A 26,494-nucleotide genomic window follows, 5' to 3' on the forward strand; every position below is an offset into this window, starting at 1 on the left:
TTCTTTAGATCTGATTTAATGCACTTGAATTGTAAAGGGCACTCTACATTCCTGAGGCTCAGCTAAGGAGGAGTCAGTGGGGAACCCTCCAATTGCATAGGAACATCTTGGGTCTGGTTTTGTTTGTTTTAAATGTATTTTAGCTAAATCAAACACAAAATGTACACTTGGACACCATATGGATTCATGATGTTTGTGAGAAGTATTACGAGGGATATGAGATCCATAAATCAGGGAGTGGCTCCCATTGATCTGTAAGTGTATTCTCTTTCCGCAGTGACAGAGATAGATAGTCATCTTCAGATTTCTTGACGTTTCAGGGTAGATCGTGGATAGAAAGCATGAAAGACTTGCTTGTACTTTGCTTGCGTTTCGTGCTGTGTGTTTCTAAATTACTATCCTTTCTCTTTTCTTCTGGACAGAGATAGCAATGTGGAGTTTCTGTTCTTCTAGCTTTGTTGACCCATTTTCCATCTATTTCTGTCACTGTGTCAGTTAATAGCACATTGGCAGGAGAGAAAATAGTTTATGCCCTTTTCTCCAGCTGCTCTCCACTTCCCTCAGTTATGAAACACTGTTTTTTTGAGACCCTCCTTTTCCTCAGCCTCTATCTTTTTTTTTTTTCTGAGATACAACTGTGTACTTTATCATAGTGCTAGCCTTTTTCCCCATCCATATTTCCTTCCATGCTCTCCATTCAGATGGTTCTGCCTCTCAGTGAAGGGTTAGTTTTCTAATCTATGTGAAATCTGTCTTTTAAAAACAGACAAAGCTCAAATTGAACTTATCAACTCAAATGAAAGGAAATGGAAAACACGAAACTGCTTTAACTTGAAACTTTTAGCTAAGGCTGATATGGATTAGGTCACATTTGGCAAGAGCGTGCATCTCTGAGTTGCATCCATTAACTGGGTCCATGCTGTCAGACTCACTGGAAAAATAAATAGAAAAGTAATGGTGGAACTTAAAGTTACAACATTGACCAAAGACAGGAGATAATTTTGCTTTTGCTGTTCTGGCTGCATATACAGGTTTTACATTTGAAAGTGGTGCTTTGTTTTAATTTCTGCTGCATCACTTTTTTCTGTGTCAGTTATGAAAATTTCCTCTTTTAATTATGAGAGGTCTGTGATCCACATTAAAAGCAGAGTATAACTGAAGAAGTCTTTCAATTAAATAGCTGATTGTTTTAACTGGTCACTATCTCAGTCTTTGAATTATTGCATATTTTTAATATTTTGCCCTTTGCTGGCAGCTTGGGTATGGAATAAATGAGGTGCTGTGCAAATATCTGATGGTTTAGGCTGTCAGACTTTCATAGCACGAGGTCTTTCTTCAAGCAGTATTCTACAAGGGGGACTGCAGTGAGAAATCTTAACAGGCCTTCCCTTCCTGAAGCCAAGTCCAGCTATTAGTGGGATGCAAAGCTGTGGGAAGCTATACTGCATTCCCATTGAAGCATTTCTCGGAGTTATTTGGGATTGTGTTGCGGTCACATCCAGCAGACAGTCCACTTTCATCTGCTGATCCAGTTGTTCACTTTCTTTCTGTTCCAGTGACAGTCCCTGCTGCTTGTGTGCATCAGGACCAGCTGCTGCTTTGGCTGGGTCATCTTTGCTTCCTTCAAAGGCAATTGCGGCTTGAGTGCTTTTGCACTGGTGGAGATCTTAGTGGAGTATTTTGTAGTAGATGTGAGTGCATGTGTGTAACACAGCAGTGGTGTAAGAAAGGAATGCACTATGAACAGGGTAGGTTATTCAGTATCAGGTTAATAGTGACATGTGAGAATATTTCGTTACTGTAGCCTGGGAAAGCAGAAAAAATGGCCATTACTTTGTAAAGGACCTTGTAAATTTTTTCCTGTATGCTCTGTTCTGTGCTTAGTCCGAGTTTTTACCAGCCCATCTCTGTGCACTGACAAGATTCTCGCTGAGGGCTGAGGGCTACTGAGCTGGCACATGAATGCATGAGTACTCTGTAGCACATTTACTGAACTTGTTTTTCATTACACAAAATCTGTTTTGTTCAACTTTGCTCTACCAGGGAGGGTTGAAGCACATGTACTCCATATATAAATACATACATGGATAAATTCTCACTGCTCACCTCACAAATGAAATCGCAAGACAGCTGGGGTGTTGGCACCTCCTAACTTCTGCACCCTGTTCTTTGTGCTCAGCCTGGTTGTTGCATGCCCATCTTTGATGAAACTCAGGGAAAACCCTGCTGAGGGCTACTGCACAGGCACAGTACATTTTCTTCTGATATAAATTTCCTTTTCCAGTGTGCTGGGGTACAGTGCTATCAGGTGCACTTTCTCCACTTAGTTCAAGAGGGTAGTAAGACTCAGATTTTACCAAGGGTCTAAAGTTCTGCTGGGTATGGACCCCACTATCCACAACCTAAGAGCCACCCCGGTTCAGAGATACCTGTATGGAGCCTTACAATTGTGAATGGAAGCTATCACAGGATCGTATGATGATTCAGATTGAAGGGACCTCAGGAGGTCCTGCGCAAAGTAGAGTCAGCTGTGACCAGTCAAGTCTTGAAAACATCCAAGGATGGAGCCTGTGTAACCTCTTTGGGTAATCTTTTCCACTACTTGACTGTCCTCATGATGGAAGAGTATCTTCTTAAACCCAGTCTGAACCTCTCTTTTTTTAATTTCTGCCTGTTGTCTATCGTGTTCCCACAGCGTACCACTGTGATGAGCCTGGCTTGCTATTCTTGATACTCCTTGCAGGAGTTCTCCAACTCCTTGCAAGTGTGGGAAGGCTGCTGTTAGGTCTCTTCCAAACCATCTCACAGGGCAAGTGCTCCAGCCACCTGACCATCTTGGTAGCCCTTGTTGATCTCACTGCAGTTTATTGATCTTTCTGGTATTGGAAGCCCAGTGCTGGATGCAGTATTGTAGATGTGGTCTAATGAGTGCTAGGTAGAGGGGGATAATCACTTCCCTCAATCTGCTAGCTGTGTTCCTGTTAATACAGCCCCAGGCGTCCTCCTATGTAAAGAGAAGCTGTGTTGCCCCACGCAGGGTGTGAGCAGAGGGCTAAGGCTATCTAACAAAACAAGGGTGTTTTAAACTGCAGCTTGCATTGTCATGCAAGTAGCAGGAGGCAGATGGTTGAACCTTCTTCTTTAGTAGTGATCAGTATGCCACCGTGGAATGTCTCTTTCTGCCTCCATCTGTTGTCAGGCTGGTGGTGGAGTAACCTATGGTGGGACATATGCAAGGATATCGTTGTATGCAGCACCACATAGAGAGAATTGTACACATGCTTAGCTATACTGCTGGCCCTTTTTGCAAGAATTATTGTTGGAAACAGAACCGTTTTCTAGCATGTCAGAGTCCTTGTTCATTTGTTGTTTCCTTCTCAACACTTTCAGCCAAGAAGCAATAGGCAGAATTTTAAGGGTAGAGATTTGAGAAGAGGCCAATAACAGAAGAAAGGGACAAGAAGTGAAAGGCACTGAGAGAGTTTGAGTTATGTTTCCCTGGCCAGCTGCAGTGCTGGGCACTGGAAAGATTTCCTCTTCATCCCACTACTGGTTTTACTCACTCCCAAGTGACTAGCAACAGGACGAGGAAATGGCCTCAAGTTGCGCCAGGGGAGGTTCAGGCTGGATATGAGGAAAAATTTCTTTACTGAGAGAGTGGTGAGACACGGGAACAGGCTGCCCAGGGAAGTAGTGGAGTCACCATTACTGGAGGTGTTCAAGGAACGTGTGGACATGGCATTGTGGGATATGGTTTAATGGGAATGGTGGTGTTAGTTGATGGTTGGACTTGATGATCTTACAGGTCTTTTCCAACCTTAGTGATTCTGTGGTCTGCAGCTGTGTTTTCCTTGTTTACCTTACTTGGCAATTGTTGGCTTTGGGGAGAAGAAAGCTGCATGGTTTTTGTCTGAGAGTTCTCAATAGCGGGAAATTTACCATTAAGGCATAGTAGTGACAAGAAACTAGTAACAGTAACAAAATTTGGCTGTTTAAATATTAAATTTATGTGTCTTTCTCATTTAAACCACTAATAGAAACACAGGGTTTTGAACCCTATTTTCAATTTTTATCCTGGCATAAGAGAACAAAGGTGGCACCATCTCAGAAAGTCCAGGAGTTGTGAATAGGAAGGTAGGTACCTATAGCTGTCTCTGAAAAGCACATCGTTATTATTGTAATCTGTAATATTATTGTAATAATTTTATCTGTTGTTTCTATGAGTAAATTGTATAGTCTGATAGCTCTTATGCATTGTATCATTATCATGCACATGAAATCAAACCATAAACATTAGTATAAGCAGAGGGAAACTGTGAGAATGAGTCATTATTCTGTCCTTCAGATGGAGTTCTGGATTATTTGGGGTTTTCAAAAAATTGCAATGGACAATGAAATGGGAATTGCACAGAAGGGAATAACTGATTTATTCTTAACTTTTAAGTTAAGAAGGGAATTTGTCTACCATTCCCACAAGAGTACATCAGTCAATGAGGGTGAAAAAATAAAAACATTGCCTTCCCTGGTTCTTGGAAAAGTTAGCCCCTAAGAAAAAGAACTAAAAAAAAGAAAAAAAATGGATTAATTTGGAAATCTTGATGTAAAGTATTTCAATGATAATGTTTTTCATTCTGTAAGGAAGATTAGTTTTATATAGAGATTTCTAATCCAAGTTTGTGGCTGTGCGTGCATGTTTATCTCAACTTTAGTACGGGTTTTGACAGTATCCCATAACATCATCATAGAGAAAGTGATGAAGTATAGGCTAGATAAATGCATGTTGAGATGGACTGAAAACCAGCTGAACTGCCAGGTTCAGAGGGTTGTGATCAGTGGCACAAAGTCCTGATGGTGGCCAGTCACTAGTGGTGTACCCCAAGAGTTGATACTGGGTCCAGTATTACTTAATGCCCTCATTAAGGACCTGGCTGATGGGACAGAGTGCACCCTGAGGAAGTTTGTAGGTGACAGAAAACTGGAAAGAGTGGCCAGTACACCAGAGGGTTGTGCTGCCACCCAGAAGGGACCTCGACAGGCTGGAGAAATGGGCTGACAGGAACCTCATGAAGTGCAGCAAAAGGAAATGTCAAGTACGGCCCCTGGGGAGGAACAATCCCTCAGCCTCCTGGGCTGTGCTACAAATGTGTCCAGCAAGTCAAGGGAGATGATCTTTCCCCTCTGCTCAGCCCTGGTGGGACTCATCTGGAGGAGAGTACTGGGACATACTGGAGTTAAGTGAAGGGCCACAAAGGTGAACTGAGGGTGACTTGCCAGTGTGAGGGTGGTTGAACACTGGCACAGGTTGCCTGGAGCAGTTCTGGAGTGTCCATCCTTGGAGATATTGAGAAGAGGACTGGGCATGGTCCCGAGCAACCTGCTCTGGTTGACTGTGCTTTGGCAATTTTCAGAGGTCCCTTCTAGCCTCAACCTTTGTGTGGTTCTGTGATTTAGAAACACAAAGGCAAGAGGGTTTAGAAAAGCCACACAGAGTAACTTGTGCTGTTAAAATGTTAGTGCAGAAGTTGTTCTTGAAGTTTCTTTGTGGAGAGCAGAGAGGCTGGTAGTCCAGTGGTACAATAACTCTAGCTTGGACTCCTTTGCTTCATCTGCACTAGCAAATTAAAATTGGTATGAAACTCAGTTGACTACACTGTTAAATTGCTAAAATGGTGCCAGGCACAATAGCTTTAGCCAGTGCTAGTTACTGTTTCCCAGGCAGTTCCTAGATATGGCTCTGTCCATGGCCAAGCTAACTTCTGCTCTCCCCAGGCAGTTTGGATGTGGTGACCCTGTTTTGGACAGTAGGAGAGTTGAACAGTATTGATGTGGGCTGCTCCATGCCAGTTAGCCTCAGTACCAGAGAGTGTTGCTAGATGCTTTTTAATTTACTAGCACAGATGTAGCCTTGAAATCTAGGTGCCTGGATCCATAGCTGGCAACCTGGCAACCCGAAGAAATGTATCTTTTGCCAAAGCCCTAGCTCCCATGTTTTTAGGCTCGTGAATCAGCTGTATTTTCAGGGCAGGACCACATCAGTGTTTTATAACTGATAGGGAACCAGGAGACTAGACACTGTGTCTGAGCCAGAAGCCCCTAGAGATTGAGCTCCACGCATCAGCTTAGTTTCTCAAAAATTAAAGAACCTTAAAAGACATCAGAAGACATTAAAAGCCATATTAAAAGACTTGGGGGGAAAAAAAGAGCTTAAAAGACATAAAAGTATTTGCATGGGAAATGTAAATGTATGTATTTTAAATTCTGAACAGCAACAATAGCTATGCTCTGTTGTTCCATTTTATTTCTTATGAGAGCGGAAATTCTGTTCTTTAAACAGCCCTGCTGACAGTATTCCCTATACCTATTCTTCGTAATATATCCAACTTCCCATCAAAATAGAACATTTAGTCTTTCACTGGTGAGCAATGCACAACCTGTATGTTTTTAACAACTTTGACAAAGCCAGATTAATTCAGGATGTCCTGGAGTTGGGTTTTTTTTTTTTCCCAAAGATATCTTTTTATTCCACAAAAGTTATGGTTTGTGAATATTGTTTTTTTTCAGGTGCTTGTTTTGGACTCCACCATAGCCTTTCACCATTTGTATTTCAGTGGAACTACGGATGTTCATCAAGTATGGAGTGTGGGCAACTGTCATCCAGATATTTTAGTTTTCACTTGGATAACATACTTACCAACCTTGGTATATGGTGTGCAGAGGTTTCCCCTTTGCTTTTCTTGGCCAATGCTCTGCTCCACAGATGCCTCAGCTTTCTCAAGTGAGGTCTTTCTCACCTTTAGTTAGGTAGAAGTGATGATGCTAAACACCTTGGAAATCTTTGTCTCTGGGTTTTGATGAAAATGCAAACAGAGCTCCCTCAGCCAAAGGCTCACGTGTGCTGCTGGTGCAGGAGAACAGACAGATGAAGGAGCATGGCACAACTGAGCTCTTCTGCAGTCTTGAGCAATGTGTTTTCAGTTTTAAATGTGTTCTGAATTTTTGCAGTTTTAAGCAGATGCTTAAGAGATGCTTTAAGCACTTGGAAATGCTCTAGTTTGAATGTTGAAACTGTTTTTATTTTATGCATTTGTTCTTGTGTTAAAAGCTATTTGTGGAAGGACCTCTATGCTCCTGTCACAGAATCACAGAATCACTAAGGTTGGAAAAGACCTGTAAGATCATCAAGTCCAACCATCAACTAACACCACCATTCCCATTAAACCATGTCCCACAATGCTTCGTCCACACGCTCCTTGAACACCTCCAGGGATGGTGACTCCACCACTTCCCTGGGCAGCTTATCCCAGTGTCTCACCACTCTTTCAGTACAGAAATTTTTCCTAATATCCAGCCTGAACCTCCCCTGCCGCAACTTGAGGCCATTTCCTCTTGTCCTGTCACTAGTCACTTGGGAGAAGAGACCAACACCCACCTCTCTGCAACCCCCTTTCAGGTAGTTGTAGAGAGCGATGAGGTCTCCCCTCAGCCTCCTCTTCTCCAGGCTAAACAACCCCAGTTCCCTCAGCCGCTCCTCATAAGACTTGTGCTCCAGACCCCTCACCAGCTTCGTCACCCTTCTCTGGACATGCTCCAGCACCTCACTGTCCTTCTTGTAGTGAGGGGCCCAAAACTGAACACAGTATTCGAGGTGCAGCTTCACCAGCGCCGAGTACAGGGGCACTATCACCTCCCTACTCCTGCTGGCCACAGTTTCTGATACAGGCCAGGATGCCGTTGGCCTTCTTGGCCACCTGGGCACACTGCTGGCTGATACTCAGCCGGCTGTCAACCAACACCCCCAGGTCCTTTTCCACCAGGCAGCTTTCCAGCCACTCGTCCCCAGGCCTGTAGCGTTGCATGGGACTGTTGTGACCCAAGTGCTGGACCCGGCACTTGGCCTTGTTGAACCGCATACAATTGGCCTTGGCCCATCGATCCAGCCTGTCCAGATCCCTCTGCAGAGCCTTCCCAACCTCCAGCAGATCAACACTCCCACCCAACTTGGTGTCATCTGCAAACTTGCTGAGGGTGCACTCAATCCCCTCATCCAGATCATCGATAAATATATTAAAGAAGACCGGCCCCAAAACTGAGCCCTGAGGAACACCGCTTGTGACCGGCCGCCAACTGGATTTTGCTCCATTCACCGTGAAGTCTGGTAGTAGACTTACATCAGAATGTAAACTTCCGTATGAAGCCCCCAGGATTAATCTCAATACACGTAAGGAAATATATATCTAAGAGACATTTGCAGTGCAGTTCAGTTTTGGCAGAAGGCTTATGACTTGTTAAGCTTTAAAATACTATTTTTGTTTCTGAAATATATAGAAAATACAATTTTTAGAATCTAAAAGATTTTTAGTGGAAATTACAACAGGCCTATAGAGGAAGCCACGTGGTTTACCAGTGATTTGATGTGAGATGCGTGGCACTCAGATGATTTTAGTCACTAACCTGCTTCAGAGGCTTCAGGCTTCTTCCTCACTAAGTTGCAAGAAATTGGTGGAAACATACTTCTCGTTTCTATGAACAAACAGGGTTGACTGGCTCATTGTGTGCATAGATTATCAGTAAATCTGTAGGAAACAAAAATAATCTAACTCCCAATAGAAAAGTCAGTGATTCTGTGGAAATGGAGTTAAAGTTGCTTATAAATAATGAAATTATTTCCTGTTTGCTTTTTCCTTCGTTTTGTAAAATAAGTATTTTATTTTTGCTTTTGTGAATGGTTTTGTTAGTAATAATTTGTGTGTAATTGGAACAAAATTTTTCGAGAGTCATTAGCACTGTAGCAAAATAATGGAAGGACAAAAAACGGAAGGACTGTTGTGGTTTAGTCCCAGCCGGCAACTAAGCACCACCCAGCCGCTCACTCACTCCCCTCGGGTGGGATGGGGGATAGAATCGGAAGAGTAGAAGTGAGAAAACTTGTGGGTTGAGATAAAGACAGTTTAATAGGTAGAGCAAAAGCCGCGCAAGGAAGCAAAACAAAGTAAGGAATTCATTCACTACTTCCCATCGGCAGGCAGGTGTTCAGCTATCTGCAGGAAAGCAGGGCTCTATCACGCGTTAACGGTTGCTTGGGAAGACAAACGCCATTACTCCAAACATCCCCCCTTTCCTTCTTTCTCCCCCAGCTTTATATGCTGAGCACGATGTCACATGGTATGGAATATCCCTTTGGTCAGTTGGGGTCAGCTGTCCCGGCTGTGTCCCCTCCCAACCCGTGCACCCCCAGCCCACTCACTGGTGGGGTGGGGTGAGGAGCAGAAATGGCCTTGGCTCTGTGTAAGCCCTGCTCAGCAGTAACTAACACATCCCTGCTTTATCAACGTTGTTTCCAGCCCAAATCCAAAACACAGCCCCATACTAGCTGCTATGAAGAAAGTTAACTCTATCCCAGCCAAAACCAGCATATTGTCAAAAAATAATTTAGCAGCTGAAATAAACTCCATCAGTTTAAAGGAATCTCTGTGGTCTTGCAACCTTGATTTATTTACTTCTTAAGATAATCATTTAATGGTTTAACTTTCTTTTATGCTAGCAAGGAAAAGAGGTGGTACTGATGATGCACTTACAGTACAAACAGTTTTTCAACCATGAGACTAGTGTTGGGTGTTTATGTGCGAGCTTCAGCTATGAACATATTCCCTGCAAGTCATTGTGAACTTCACTACAGCAGCTACAAATAGTTTGCTTTGCATTTCCTATCATCTCTCTCTTTACCTCTTACTCAAAGACACGTATTCAGTTTGATTCAGTTGCCTTCTGAGTGCTCTGGCCATAGCGGATCTAGCTGATGGGTTTGCAGGAATGTAGTAATAGGTGTAGAAGGGGCTCAGGCAGTGACATCTCACAGCTTTGTGGCCTGCAGCATTCAGAAATAAGGGGGAGAGTTAGGAGATGTTTCACTTTCTTTTTTTCATGATTATGAATACCCACCCAGCTCTTTTGTGTTCCTGTGGTGTAAATGCCGTTTAATGGCGAAGCCGTGTGATTTGAAGCACAAGCTTTTCCTTTCATCTTACACGTATCACATGTCTTTTCACTATTAGTTCGGTGGCTTTCTTTCTTCTCCATCTATCCCATAATTCATCTTTTTGCACTTGATCTAACAGCGTGACATTGCATCTGCTCTTACAGGCTGAGTTTTTACATAGCTCACGGAAATTATTTTATCTTCTGCATTTTGTTGTAGTTAAAATACTTGGTTTATGCTTTGGGAAACCCATCTTTGTAAATTAGCTTAGGAATAGTTTGCATTCCTCTTATAAGTTATTCAACTAACATGGTTTTGTTTGTGACTATTTTACATCTTAAAAGATTTGTTGGTTAGGATATCGGCAGCCATTCAGCAGCTGCTCTTCTCTGTCCAAGGGGGAAGATGGGAAAGGTTTCTTTGCCTTTTGATTTGAAGTTGTTGAGAGAGATCAACAGTGAGGTCTTCAGGCTAAAGGAGTGAAAAGCTCAGGGGATACCATCAAAGTTCTGCTTGTTTGAGTAACTTTCGCTGTGGAAACTTGTGGAAGTCACCTTGGATGACATCCAGTGCAGTTGCTTTGGTCTCTGAAACAGTATTTGGGTAGAATTTAGGGTCTGTGTCAAAGAAAGTGATGAGAAAGTCCATGCTCTATCAGTTACCTAAAGCTTAATAATTTGCCTGAGTCCTTATTGAAAATACTAAGAGCTGTGACATCAACCCCTATACTTTAATGGGAAGATACATGGTGGTATAGTTTCAAGCAGGGAGAGAAGAGAGAAAGCGAAAAGGGGACAGTATGGCCTTTGTAGCAATACTGATGGAGCATTTAATTAGCAAGGGAAACTGCACCTGATTCTACTAAAAATAATTAACAGTCCATGAGGAGCAGAGAGCATAATGTGTGCAGAAATGCTGGAGGTTTTTGCAGGGTATCGGTAAAAATATGTTTCCTGGTTGTTGCTTTTTCATGGTAAATAAGAATAAAATCTGTAGTTTGGTCTGATTTCATAGGCTTTAGAATTTGGTACTTATAGACCGGATCTTCTGTGAAGTATGACGTCCTGCACCACAACCATCAGTCATTGTGGGGGGCCTGTGAAGTGTTACATGAAACTGTATTAAATTAATTTAATAGTACATTGACTTTTGCCAAGGATTTACATAAAAAATCACAGTGTTTGCTTTTACATTCTCCTATCCGTTCAGCAGAAAAGGCCAAACCAGGCTTTACGGAGAGCATTCATAATTTGCAAGCAAAACCTGGATGTATCATCCAATAATTTTGTGTAGGTAAATGTGCTGTAATATGAAATCTTACATACATACTAGCATAAACTATCTTTTATAAAATGCTTGCATGGTATGATATTTTTTTCTTGTTCTATTAATACTAATTTTATACAAGTGGATACATTAAAGTTTGTAAAGCTGTACAGATAACATAGCTGCTTAAAATTTACAATATGTGAACAAGCAACTAGTAAAATTTTGAAATTGTTAGGAATATTGTATTCAATGTAAAAATATAAACCCATGCTTTCTCAAGGTATTTCTTAGCAGTATTAACTGATTTTAAACTTGTACTGTATTAAAAAAGCTTGGAAACCCTTTCATAGTAGAAATAATTTCTAAATAAATAAAATGTGAAAATGGTACTAATAACAGGTCAAGTTCTTTATTTTTAAGGCTGAAAAAAGGAAATACTGGATATTTTTTATCAACTGTGAGTTTGTATAAACTATTATTTGCCAACCCTGTTAGAAGTGTAGAAGCAGAATGGTGTCTCTGCCTTACTAATTTTGTCATTTTCCACTTGGCAAAAAAACAGCTTTTCCTTTTTTTTCTTCTAGCACACATGTAAATATAACTCTGTTTAATTTACTTTTTTTGCTGCTAGCTTGGAGTTGCTGATGTTGGCACAGTTTTGGAGAACAAATGCTTAACACAGTGCAATTACAGTTAAAGAGGTAGCAATATTAAGACATTGGGGATGAGTTGTTTCCATCTCCCTTCTGGTCTCCTCCCCCAATTTTTTAATAGTGTCCAAATTACTTAAGTTACAGTATCTGAGGTCTGCTTCTATAGTTAGTTGCAGATACAGTCCCTCTAAAGGGAGTAGTGCAAAACGTAGATGGCTAAGCTCTCCAGGATGACACCTGTAGCTCCTGAGGAGGTCAGTCAGTTATGACTTAAGCTCAGTAGACTGCCTGATGACTTGGCAGATGCCTTTTGGCTTTTAGGGGTCTTAGATTTCCCACCCTCTTGATAGCCATCTTGATAGTAGTTTTTGCGAGGTCAAAAAAACCTATGATGTCTTTCTAGCACTTATCTCTCTTCGTTCTTCCAGGTGGCTTTTTAGTGTCTCCTTGGTCCTATTTGCCATGTCTTTGAATGATAACTTTGGAATTCAGAAGCACCAATGAATCATCTAATATAGCTTGGCTTTATAGCTTTGCAAAAGAAACAAAGAAAAGAATAAAGATTAAAAGCCAGTAAGCTTACAAAGAAGAGTTAAGAAGTAGAAAACATGGAAGCTGGGAACTAGAAGAAAATCTAGTCCGTATTCTGTTTCCCAGGTTTTGGGCTTAGAACTAGTTTTTTTCCTTCAGTTTTAGGAGAGTGCAACAGCTGCACTCCAATTTCATTACAACTGTGATCTACTGATACATGGCCTAACAGTTTTTCAATGAATGAATGAGGATTTAAGTTTTTGGTAGCAAATATTCTGTCAGTCAGTACTTTCTTGGAAGATGAAGGCTTAATAAAAGCAGTAAGCAGTAGATAATCACTCTTTCTGGATCTCTGATGTTGTTACTGTCATAGATTTTTGACATTAAAAAATTTAGAATGAAAGTTCTATTGTATTTCTTGCTTTTGAAAAACTGGCAGAGAAAAAGGCATTATTAGGATAGATTCAAGTTTTACTTCTCTCCTGCTTGTGGATGGACTTACCATCAGAAAGCCTTATGTTTAGATGTCTGTTTAGATGTTGCATTTAAATCCCCATACTGAGTGCTTCTGATTGCCTAGGAACTTTTGAAGCTGCCTGATCTGATGTTAGGTATGTGTTTATAAGATGTGGTTACTAACAAGATTTCCTCAGCATGACAAAATGAACAGCTGAAATTGGAGTGTTTCTTGAGTACACTGTTCTGACTTTGTCTTATATGCCAACCACTGGTGTGCTGCAGAGAACTTTAATAACATTAATAGCAATGCATAGAAAAAATAGTAATTCAGGGGTGAAACCATTTTCTTTGTGTTCATCAGCTGAGTGGGACTCTTAATTCCAGGCAGGAATGCAAAGACTCTTGGATATTCACAAAGTAGCTTTAATTTCTGGTAATAGAAGGAGTTTAGACAATGTTACCCGTCTGGATAGATGTTTTGGTACAGGGAAGATGAGAGTTAGATGTAGAGCCTGTAATTGAGCTTGATTTACAATCTACTTGTCAGGATTTGCAGTCACATACGGCTGTACAAAATCCTACACCAGATGGGTTGTGGTGTTTACTGTCCCTGCATTTTTGCTTTGTAAATAACACTATCACAGTACTGAAACAGTATTTTTCCAATATTCATATGACGAATGTAGGTTTTATCTTATACCATTTCTTTGTTATGCCATGATATTTAGTGTGAATAAATCTTTTGAAATCCTCCTTGATTAACATTTAAGGGAGGTCATTTTAGCGTACCTTAAACTGCTGCTTGGGGAGGCCTTTCTTGTCTTCATCAGTCATGAGAAAGCTTGACTTGCTATACAAGCACAGAAAGAGTTGTTCTAAGTGTGGCACGCTGAGGTATAATGCTGCTCTGATGTAATGTTGACTTCCTGTTAAAAGTTCCTTACTGTGTATGAAGGATAGGAATAGGCTAGATATGCTATGGGAACATCAGGGAAATAATGTTGTTTAAGCTACATTACTTGTAAAGATGCAGTTTAATGTCATGTGGTGTTCCTTTTGGTAAGGAAATGATTAAATAAATTACCTATATAGTCTTCATATACAGTTTACATTTCACAGAACAGAAATACATTTTATTACCTGAGGAAGAATTACAGAAATGATTTAAGTGTACATACCTATGATTAGAAATCAGGTGATGGAATTACAGTATTTGGAAGAAAGGAAACTACAAAACTTCCACCTGTAAACCCGTCAAGGATTGGTAATCTTGATATGTAAGATATGAACCCCTGGAGTTAATCATGTATAGAAATACTGACTTGTGGTAAGCAGTGAAAGCATTTACATGAGTAATTTTTTTTGCATAACAGTTCTTATTACTTGGAAATATTCCAGAAGGGGGCGGGGGGGGGGGGGGGGGGAGGCGCAGAGAGCACAGTTATCATCTTATAAGTAAGAGCAGCATTTAGAAACTACCTGCATAATTCAGTGTCGTACTGCTTGAGATACCTATCCATTGGTGGTAGAATAATTAATAGGAAAATTTAGGAAATTTGTAAGAAAATCTGCCACTGCTGTATGCATGAATTATACCCTAGTCCAACCCAGAATTTGAACAAACTTGCACTGTAGAGGTTTGATAAATATCTATATATATATAGCATGTCAGGACTATGCTGAAGTAGGCAGACCAAGCATTTAGACCTGTGCAAAACACACTGCTTTTATGGTGTATCTCTGTGTACTCTTGCTGACATTCTTCAAAGAGGACAGCAAGATATTGAAGGGATAAAAAGACATAGGCCATAGCAGCTATGGGTCATAGTATGCGGATTTTTACTTTGCTAGATCTGCTGCTGTAAATCAGCAAGTGAAGTTAGTGAGAAACTCAGCTTCAGTCTGTGTTTTTAGCTGCTCATATTCATGGACTTTTGTCTCCTGGATATTTTGGAAGAAATAATAATAAACACACCATCTGGAAGAAAAGAATTTGGAAATATTGAGGCATCAGCCTTTTGTTGTGCCACTGGTGATTACTTTAAAATATTTAAAAGCAAAGTGTTCTTAAACATCTATGGGGTTTTCTGTGTATAGGTAATGTATAAGCCTGGGTGAGCTCTGGGTGAACTCATTGAGTGATATCCTGGGAGCAGTCTAGCAGTGGCAGATGGTAAGATATGTGGGCATCCTCTCCCTTCTTGACTGATTTCCTGTGCTCTTCGACAGGTTTTGCTGTTGCAGTCAGATTTTTGTTTATCGATTTGTGTTGCCATAGTTGCCTTGGCCTTCCAAGTCTCCCTGAACTTCTTGTGCATCTTCTGTGGATCCTCCTCCAGCAGTGGCTCTCACTTTTTGATCTGTTGTCAGTGCCAATTAGTGTCCTGCCCATGGGTTCCTGCACAGCTTTGGGCTACCCTCTGGTTCTCGGTGTGCTACTGATGCATTTTCTTTCCACAAGCATTGGCATCCCATAGCTGAGGAATAGGTAAATTATTGAAAGTGTGAATGCCTGGCTCCACTGAAAATTCTGGCAGTTCTACTTTTGACATCCATGATGCTTGGATTTTACTCTTTTTGATCTTTTTGCTAAATCCAGATGCCACCTGGCTGAGATTCTTTTTATTATATGATAAATTTCTGAAATACGAACTGTGTCTCCCTTCTGTTGTATTTTTCAAAATTAAGAAGTTTTGACCCAAATTTCTCAAGAAGCAAGACTCACCTGTCTCCTTAACAATGTCTCTTTCTATGTATAATAAATATGAAATTGTAAAAAAGAGTTAAAAGAAAAATGCAAGAAATGGGAAAAATAAAGTATCACTCAAGAGCTGGAGGATTTTTTCATTCTGAAACAATTTTGGGTAGGAAGCAGGAAGACAGCAATCCTCGGTGGTTAGAGCGTGTGCCCAGCTGCCTGCGTGACACAGTGCCGGTGGTGGTCTGCCGGCACTTGTCCTTCTGTCTTCACTGACCCTGCTCAGAGCAGTTCTCAGGGGAGCTGGTTGAAATAAAAATCTCAGTATGGGAGCATTGCAAATTCAGACAACCCATTTATCTGCTGACTGATATCTGAAAATGTATTTGGAGTAGGTTTCTTGGTCACCTTAGTATTGTAAGTACAAAGTAATTTAATGTTGTTACCTCTATGCTTTTTTTCCTAAAACTTAGCCAGTACTGGCCACTTGAGAAATGTTAATGCTTTTGGATATAGGCTGTGAAATTGTTGGAAAATTACAAGATTTTACTTCTTTTTCAGAATAAACTGGCTTTTGAAATTCTAAAATAAGCTACTGTACATTCCAGATCTTCTAGGTAGACCTGTTTTCCACAGCTGCCCCTTTGCCAGTGGTTATAAGATTACTATGTAGTCCACTTCTCTGTGATTTCAGATGTTCTTCATGGTGTGACATACATTTGCAGAGCTAACTACTTCACTGTTTTGATGCAGTAGAATTTCTGTATGGAATTTCATATGGTAAGAGTAATGAAATTTGATATTAGCATTGGCTACTCAATTTTTACACTGTTTTCTCTGAAATGTTAGCATTTTCTGTCTTGCTATTTTTCAGTAAATGGCTCCTTTTTTCAGCCTCTAGCAGAGGACACTAAGGTACTAATCTGTGTCTTGGGGCCAGATACAGTCGGAATATTTAATGTGGTCCCTAACCTCAGCTTTTGTAGGGGGCCCCAGATATGGGTTTCTTTAGGCAGGTATCAAGTGCAAGTCTAGTAGCACAATGATGTGCAGCATGTGTCTGGTTGTATGATAGTGTGATATGTGGCCTTTCACTCACTCCAGGAGCGAGGATGTTATGGCTTACCCAAACAAGCAGGTTGAATATCCTTGCCTGTAACATTTTTTTTCATGGATCTTACTGTTTGCTAATTCTCCTCCAAACCAATACAAATTCATCTCTCTAGGGGAATTTTCTCATAAACAGGAACTTGTATTTAGCTAGCATATGGGAGCAACTTTCTCTTTAACGTCAAATAAGAAGTACAGATGCACAAATTAAATATCTGAAAAAGTAAGTCCCTCGAACAATAGAAGACAAAGACGGAAAAATATTTTCTAAAGCAAACTAATTGCAGCCAGAGTATCTGTTCTTTATGCAATGGGGTAGATAACCAGTAGCCAAAGAGAATGCCATCTTCAGAGTCATCTGTGGAGAATTGTGAAGTCTTCCATGTCCACTTCTGCCCTACCAAAGTTCTATTATCCACTAGTTACATTATTCCTCTTCCAGAAACCTTTATGATAGCATGCAAATAAGTGATCTTGCACAGAAAGTTCAAAACAAAACAGAAAACCCAGAGAAATCCCTCCCAGAGCTTCAGATCAGAAAGTGCAACTGAGCAAGAATTTCAAAGCAAGAAGTCAGCTGTGGGCAAGATTTCCCTCCTGCTGCTTCTTTCTCTGCTGTCGCGCACCTTGCATGTCTTTCTGTGAATGGCATGGTTTCATGGTAAGGAGAGGAAAGCAGTCCCATGCCTCTTCAAACCTGGTAGTAAGCTGCCAGTTTAAACACTCCCTGGCTGAGCACAACTTAATAGCTTGTCACCTTTTCCCTGGGTAAATTATTTAATCTCACATCTTTCATATGAGAGTTAATTGGAGATCTCCTGTGTTTCTCTGTGTTTTTGTGCTGTTTGTGGTTGTGGGCTCAGATCACAATTAACAGATTGGGCCTTTGCAGGTTTGAGATGAAGCTTCCCTACCTGTCCATCAGTACTTGTGAGCTTGGGTTGCATCCAAACTGCTACATCATTACCCACTATTTAATTTCAATTTGAAACTTTTGCATACACTATACTGAAGTGCTAGTTACAAAAGCATAACTAGCTTTTATAGTTTTTCATAATTCTTATAAAATTGGTTTAATTTTATTTTGTTGTTTTTCAAGGTTTTCTTTTTTTGTTCCACGCTACAACTGAAAATAAGTGTATTTTTTCCTTTTTTAAAAAATCTCCTTATGTTTTAGAGTTTGCTTTAATTAGAATAACCGTTATTACAAACAAAGATACAGCCTAACGTGACAGCCAGTGATGGTAATTGGTATTATGAAAAGATGTGATGGAGCTGATCCTCTGCTTAGGAGAATAATTTTGATTTGTGTAGTTTGTGGCTGTTCTCTGGTTAAAAAATATCACAAACTTTATGTTGGGGGCAATTTACTAAATAGGTATTCTAGGGGAGAAATAACGCAACAGAAATCTAGTAATTCTGACAAGGGTTATAATTCTGTAACTGTGAACGGTTAAGTTACAGTTAGAAAATACACACACGCACAAAAATCTCTTAGTCATATCGTAAATGTTGGATAAGTCAGAATGAAGTATAAGCAAGTTAATTTCAGTACATGCTTGAATTCTATCTCAGGCCTTTTTCAAAAGAGGGAAAACTGAGTCTTCATCCCATTATCTCTCAGAACATGTGTTTTGCTCCTTTTGTTGATTTGAAAGCATGGAAAAGCTGATGAAAACCTTACAGCTAAACAAGTATGTGGGAAAATTTCTATGTTTAGTCATTGGAAAAGCTGGGAAACGTTAAGGTACTCTCCTGAATTCTTGGAGGTTTTACTGATACTGTTTCCAAATATCGAAAGTGAAGGAGTTTCCTCATAAGGAGCCAGAGACTGAGTTGTGGTCTGATTTATTAATCAAGTTGTGCAGCTGAAGCAAGCAATACAGTAACCCCCAGCAGAGACACCATACTGTGTATCCTGATTTGTTCTGGAACTTCTTGTATAGATCTTTATACAGGATAATCCTAATAGCATTAGTATGGTAAGACATATTGCTAAGTAGACTTAGACTACTACAAAGACTTAAAACAAACAAAAAAAAATCCTTTAGACAGTGCTATTAAATAGCTGGCATGACATCAACCTCTTTAACCAACTCCCTGCTTTTTCTCAGACATCTTTTCGGACAAAAGGGAAACTGAGCAACGGATTACCAGGAATCATGATAGCACTGTCAGCCTTATGAATTAAAGAAGGTTGCCATCCAGTTACTCATCCTTATTCACAACATTGTAAGAAAACGCAGTATAGTTTTAAACTAATAGTTAAGAAGCAGATTTGATCATTTTAACACTTGTGTTTAACAAGCCTTCTATTTCAGTCAAAAGTATCCAATGTCACAGTGCATCTTAGGTAGTTTTCACATAATTTAGTATCTTAAATGCTGATATATTTAACGATCCTGAAGACATACTATCAGTAAGCTTAAAACAAATGTGAATGCTGAAGATAGGATTTAATTTTAACACTAGTCTTTTTAATGGTTTTGAGGCAAGAATTTCCATAAATTAGAAGGAATGTATCTAAAACTGTGCCTTTCTGGTTGGATATACCGTGTGGGTGGTTTCATAAATCAGCTGTGGTTAAAATGACAACCCGTAGTGGAATGCTCTGCTAATTTAATTTTGCTAAATGATTCTTTTTTTAGTCACTGTAATATGTGGTGATAAATGGTTAATATGATCAGTTTAAAGGCTGATTTCAATTTTAGGAGGTTTTTTCACTTCTGTCATGTATATTGTTTGCTTCCATGGTCAAGTGTAAATACTTTTCATTGATATAATCAGTTTACATAGTGATTTCAAGCATAATAAAGCAGTGCTTGTTCAAGGCTAAGTGTACCTTTTTTACTTGAAGTATGGAGCTACTGCTTCTAAAGTAAGTAATGATCTTAGATACATTGGTTCTTAAGTGGTTTGCTCTGACTGTTGAAATACCTGTGCATTTCTGAATACTAATTGTGGAAGGAACCATTTCTTTTGCAACTGATCAGAAGTAAAAGCTGGTGTATGATAGGGATGAGGTATATGTTCCTATGCTTCAAAATAGAGAGGAGGTTTCATTTGGAAGCCTGCATTTGCAGAGACACGTTCTCTGCTGCCACTGCTAACAGGGTCCCTGGGGACTGTGACTGTGACACCTGCCTCAGTGTTGTCCACACATTTCACAAGGGGACTAGGCTAAAAAACCCGTCTGAGCTGACTCCTACTCTGTGATCTCCATGTTAAAAGGGATAGCTGTGATTGTGGTACCAGGGTCATGGTATATAACCATGGTGAAAAGCAGTGCTGTGAAAGTTTATGGGAATGCTTTTGGCATTCAGCGTGTGCATAATATAATTTTTGAACTGCATGTGTGATATTTTAGGGGCAGGGATTCTGTCATCTACATGAGTTATCCATGGATATCTCATGGCTGCTATCTGAAAGGCTGCTATTCTTTAAGGTGTGCATTATGCACTGTTCATTGCTACAATCTTCCTTGGATATCAGCAAGCCCTGGCTGTGAGGTGGCTTGTTGCCTTCCCCATCTGTCCATTGCTGCTTTCCAAACAGGGCTTATGACCCTCCTTGTGGCCAGTCTGGCATTTGTCTTTCTCCTCTATACAGAAGAAGGAAGGGTGAGATAGAAGAGGTGAAATAAAGAAAAGAAAAGAAAAAAAAAAAACAAACCCCTTCTGGAAGTATCTGCCTGTCCCAAGGTATTACATTGTGCTAGTGCCATCTGCTTCATGCAAGAGCCAGTTCCAGTTGATGTCCTCTAAGCAAAGCCTAGTTCTGTCTCCCTGTGCATTGCTGGAGCTGTGGCTAAGCCATTCAGCTGCCAGGCATCGTGTGGCTGTAAGGGGGGTGTTGGTGGAGGAGCCCCTAGTTTGCAAAGGGAGGAAGACAGGCAGCAGCCTCCTTAGGCGTATGCAACACTCCCAGTGGTTTCTGCGGCCAAAGCTACTGCTTAGGTGGACTTCGCTGTAGATACAAAAGAATAGGTTGGAAGGTGTCACGTGTAGAAATTTTTTTTCTAGTTTTCAGTGACATGAGCTATCCTAGACAAGTGTCTAACATAATGGGTGGGAATGTATTTCACCGTAAGTTTTTAAACTTACAGTGGCATTATTCCTCTGTCTGCCAGTATCCAACCTGGAATGGCTCTTACATTATTGTCAGGAAAAACTTCCCTCCATCAAGGTATTCTGTCTTTGCTCTTTCTGTTCAGTTATTAGTAAGGCCTTGGGAACCTGAAATCACCAGGCTGTCCCATATTTCTTCTCTGTTTCCCCTGTGTAGTGACACCATAAATGAGGGGATGTTCCACAGCCTCTTGATGCATCAGTCTACTCCATCGTGCTGCCATGTAGATGTCTGGCAATGCAAGATGTTGTCTAATGGGGGGCGGATCAGGCCCATAGCAGAGAGTGGACTGTATGAAATCCAGGCATCCTTTCTCATCAAGTATTACTTTTGCATTTCTGAACAGGAAACATGCAGCTTTTGGCTAAAAATTGAAATCTTCCTTAATTTTTTATGGGTGCTTTTTTTTTTTTTTTTTTGATAAAATGAAGCATTTTTTGCTGAAACCATATACTTCATAGAAATAAACTTTGTAAATGGAAAATAAACCCTAACAAAATACAGTCTTGAATGAAAATATGTATCATCTTTACAAAGCACAGAAATTTTATGAGGAGCTATAGCGACTGAACTAGTTCTTGAAAGAACACATTAGAGGTAGCCTGGAGTTTGAACATGGAAATGTTTAATATTGCATAGTCTCAGTCTTCAGACACTTACTGCTTACTCCCTCTGTAGAAATTACACTGCAAATGTTATTGTGTCTAAAATGGTATGCGTGTCGTCTTGTACCTCTGAAATGTTAGAGGCAGAACTGGGGCAGCTGGCAGACATGGGAAGCTATGAGTGGTAACTGGAAGCGTTAAGTGCCTCACATGGTCATAAGGTGAATATTTTGGTTTGAGACTGAAGGTGCTGGAAAGTAATTAGTAAGAATCAGTTTACTGATAGTGTTGCTGGCTCGTAATAATACACCTATTTTGGAATAGCCTGTTCAGTTTTGTTATTTCCCTCTTTTTGGGGTCTTCCCTATAATAGAGGTTTTTGTTTGGCTGTAAAGTTGCAGGATAAATCCATGAAAATGAATAAATAATGTGTGTGAAAATGAGTAGGATTTGACTGTTAAAGTTGTCTATAAAAAGCCAAAGCAAACAGTAGGAGCACGTTGTGAGGGTGAAAAATTTCAAATGAAAAGAGAGATGCCTCATAGATTGCAGTTCTGAGCCACTGGTACAGCCTTTGGTACTAGATATTACAGCACTGTATTGACACATGTACCATTGAACCATTTGACCTTTCTGTATGTGGAATGTACCTGCCTTGATCCTTCTGGTTTCTGCACTAATGGATTTAAAACATCCTGGTACTCCAGCTGTACTCATCGATGCAGCTTTTCAGTTTCTATAAACCACTTCTGTTTTAAGGCCTTCTAGTTTAGTCTTTATTCAGCACATGGCTATACCAAGACAATGCAGTTAAACATAGTGTTGTTCACTCTACTGAAAACAAATTTTGTCCAGTCAGTCTCTGCAGTCAGTGGACAGGATAAATGGGTGGGATTTTGACTCATTACAGGAACCCGTTCATGTTGTTTCTGCAAGGTGTGACTGACACAATATTTTTAGATTAAGTACTTCTAACACGAACCCAGTTAACTACGAAGGAGTTCTGTACACTGTAGGAAAGAGTGCTGGGATGCATTTGACTCTCTAGCATGTGTAAATATTTACCGTTTGGCTTTGTGCTTCTTCTTCTAGACATTACCCAAAGCAGTCCTTCACTACAGTGGCTGATACACCAGAAAACCTTCGCCTGAAGCAACAAAGTGAATTGCAAAGTCAGGTAAATCAAATAATTATTTTGTCTCATTAATATTAGACTGTCAATCCACTTCTCTATAGTTTGTCTAAGTAGTATTAGTTTTTCTTCGTACTGATACATAGTAGCACTCTAATTTAATTGTAAAAAATTTTTGTAGGTTGGTGTAACACTGCAAAACTCAGGTTTTTATTTCTGATCTCACTTCTACTAATTACCATACTATTGTAAGTCCATTGACATCACTGAAATCCTTAATTTTCAACAGTATATGAAGTATCTAAGTATGTTTGAAATGTTTGAAATGTTATGGCTCAACCCAGAGGGTTCATTTGCCTTAGACAAACTGTCACTGTTATGTTGCATCAAACTTAATCATAAAATAGCTGTGTGATTAGCAAACAATTAATTTGTCATTAGAAAACATTTAGAAGCCTTTAATACTTGTCAACACTGAACTGACTGAATGATCAGTTTCTGGATCTGTTATGTCCTCTGTGCACTCATATATGGAACAGTCTGTAAGCCAGTTGTGATAAATATATAATCAATCAAAACTTTCATATGTTGATAAGAAAGACATTGACATTAAAATGTAAAAAGGGAGAAAAAAAGGAAGAAAATGGCAATGAAGACTTATGTAACCCAAACATGATATTTGTTTACTATTATTACTCAGTAGTCCCTAACATACAGTTCTTATTGATGTTAATTACTTAATATCTGGATAACCCCCCTCTCCCCCCTATATCACTTCCCTATTGTTTGATTTTATGCAACACCGGAAGTTGGCCTGGCTGAGTGAGACAATTGATAGTATTTGATTGCATTTTATTTTGTGAAAGTTGGGGTTTTTTTTTAATATTGTGGTTTTAGGCTGGATTTAGTTGCAATCTCTTATTATAAATCAATAATTATAATTGTCAATTAATGTAATAAAAACCTGTAGTAGAAAACAGACAGTAGGCAACAAAAGCTTTCTTGTTTGGCAACCTCTCTGTAGGTTAATGGGTAAAATCAAAGGAGTGCTAAAGACAAGTGGTAGAACAGATATTTAGCATTATATGTTTTTTAAAAAATTCTTCACGTTTGGCCTACGGTTATTGATTACAAAACTTAGAGAAATTCTTTCATGCTGAGATTCTGCCATCTGGAAAGAGGAGAGTTTGTGGAATCTAAAATTCCTCTTGACTTCAGTGGATTTTAGAATGGAGTTGCTTCATCTTCATTTTCTTGTAGTTCCGTGGTTCTGTGTACCATAGTTACAACTGTCACAGAGTTAAGAGGAACTTGTAAACTATACTTTCTACAGGTCTTTTTAAAAGTATATAAACTTTCACACAGAATCACAGAATCCCTAAGGTTGGAAAAGACCTGTAAGATCATCAAGTCCAACCATCAACCAACAAACACCACCGTGCCCCATTAAACCATGTCCCACAATGCTTCGTCCACAAGTTCCTTGAACACCTCCAGGGATGGTGACTCTATGACTTCCCTGGGCAGCTTATTCCAGTGTCTCACCACTCTCTCAGTAAAGAAATTTTTCCTAATATCGAGTCTAAACCTCCCCTGGTGCAACTTGAGGCCATTTCCTCTTGTCCTGTCACTTGTCACTTGGGAGAAGAGACCAACACCCACATCTCTGCAACCTCCTTTCAGGTGATCGTAGAGCACGATGAGGTCTCCCCTCAGCCTTCTCTTCTCCAGGCTAAACAACCCCAGTTCCCTCAGCCGCTCCTCATAAGGCTTGTGCTCCAGACCCCTCACCAGCTTCGTCACCCTTCTCTGGACACGCTCCAGCACCTCAATGTCCTTCTTGTAGTGAGGGGCCCAAAACTGAACACAGGATTCGAGGTGCCCTATTAGAGCCCACTATTTTTTTAGTGGTTTGATAGGAAATGTTGGGATTCAGGAGAATAATAAAATTTTAGTCCTCTTTCTGTCAGTTTTTCACTGGATTGTCTTGTGTATCTGTGCACGCACACACGCACACACGGATATATATAAATCTGAGGCCAAAACGTAAAGCAACCAGGTATATGCTTTGCCTATGGCTACCTCTGTCTGCTTATCCCCAGGATATCAGTTACACCATGGGTGAGTTTGCCTGCTGGGAATTTCTAAGGATTCAGCTACACGAGTCTAATTTGGTGACAGCTCTCCGGTGATGGGCAGAGTGGAAGAGAAGCTGTCTGACATCCTCACAGCTACGTCACCTGCCTTGGGAGCCCACGGTGAAAAAAGCTGAGACAAACATTTCAAACCTTGTGCTCACAATTCTGTACCTTAACTCTCAGGTGAATCATGAGCCTTAATCTAAAAGGCCCTCAGGGACGCCTCCAAAGCCATACTTTTTAAAGTACTGGCAAAAGACAGATTTTAGTGGGACTGATTTCTCTAGACAGGTAGGCTTTGACTGGAGAGCTTGTTTGAAGTTGATTAAGAAAAGTATGGATGGGGGGAATCCTCTTTGGGTGTTTAGAGAGGACAGCTCTCCTGTATGAAGTCCAGACAGATCAGCATCTCATTTAGGAAATGTACCTTGTCTTAAAGCAGTCTACTTTCTCCATGGTTATTGTGATAATACTTCTGAGGGACTAGGGGCTGTTGAGAATTGTCAGGGAGGTGTAGAGGTCAGCTGGTAGGCATCAGTTTAAGACTAACATAGTAAGGACTGAAATAATTTCTGGTTTATGACTGTGTGCTATCCCAATACATGATGGGCTTGATACATCTCCATTTTAGCTCACACATTCCAAACTTGCCTGTATTGTCTGTCTTGGCTAAATGTTGACTAACCCAAGAAGCGTGGTCTATTTCTAGAGCCTATAAGAGAAATGGCTTTCCCTAACCTATTTGAAACATGTGAACATGGCACTTGGGAAGTGTAAGGAAACTTGTTCTGGTGGTGTTCTCTATTTGTAAACAGGACTTAGTATTTATCAACGAGAAACTCGGAGTTTGCTTATCTATGAACTTGCTGCAACTGTTCACAATGCGCTGGCGTAAAATGTTAGATAAGGATCTACTCAAAACTTGGAGAGAAACCCTTAATTTGTACAATGTGTCTTTTTTCCAAGGTTATTAGGCAGTAAAAGATTTGCAGTCAATGCAAATATAGTTGTAAATTATAAGGACACAAGTTTACCTACTTGGAAGAAAGGCCATAACGTTTCTGATCACCATTTGCTTTCTTGGTGTTGATTCACATCAAGACTGCGTAAAGTAGCCTAGCCTGTAAATTGTTTTAATGCTGAAATAAAGATTCCAGGGTCTTTTCATAATCCAATTTCAATCTTGTCATAAGATAAAACTGTAAATTCTGAATAATTTCTGTAATATTTTGAAGAGTATAAGGACAGAGAAATTACCATCTTGAATCAGCCCTATTGGCTGTCTAGTCCATTGCCCTGTATTTTCAGAGAAAGTTGAAAGACTCCTGATTGAAACAAATACATGATATATAATTTGCCATTGTTCAGGTCTCAGTGTTTCAGTGCTGTACAGCAGAAAAAAGGGTGTACATGGTTTAAGAAAAACCTTTCACATGAACCAAACTTGGCTGGATAGAATCACATTATTACTACCTTCCAGTATTCATCAGAGCTGCTTGAGCCTCCTGCCAATGCAGTGACAATTCGGGATTGAACAAATTCTGTGTTAGGTAATGTAAAAAATCATGTCAACTTCTGAGTAAGGAGAAATGCTTTTCTGCAGTAATAGCTGCTTTCTGGGTTCTAAGTAAACTTTAATGCTTTTGGTTCTGAAGAGACACAACCCTGTGTTTAACTGCAGGACTCTGAGCGTCGTTTCAAAATCTGTAGCTTTAGAACTGTTGTTTATCTTACTCAGCAAAGCAGGAAGAATTGGTAAAGGAAACACCATCAAATATTGTTTAATCTAAAAGAC

The 26,494-nt window shown here is 40.0% G+C and overlaps 1 protein-coding gene across 3 annotated transcripts in view; it reads left to right on the forward strand.

Moving 5' to 3' along the window:
* NEBL (nebulette) overlaps window positions 1-26,494 on the forward strand; it is a 280,541-nt gene that overhangs the window by 66,582 nt on the left and 187,465 nt on the right. For all 3 annotated transcript variants that reach the window (XM_059819111.1, XM_059819112.1, XM_059819113.1), the window contains exon 3: window positions 22,522-22,606. In XM_059819111.1, coding sequence (XP_059675094.1) covers window positions 22,522-22,606 — 85 coding nt within the window. The remainder of the gene's footprint in view (window positions 1-22,521; window positions 22,607-26,494) is intronic.

Source organism: Gavia stellata, chromosome 6 (assembly GCF_030936135.1).
Source record: "Gavia stellata isolate bGavSte3 chromosome 6, bGavSte3.hap2, whole genome shotgun sequence".
Lineage (NCBI taxonomy): Eukaryota > Metazoa > Chordata > Aves > Gaviiformes > Gaviidae > Gavia > Gavia stellata.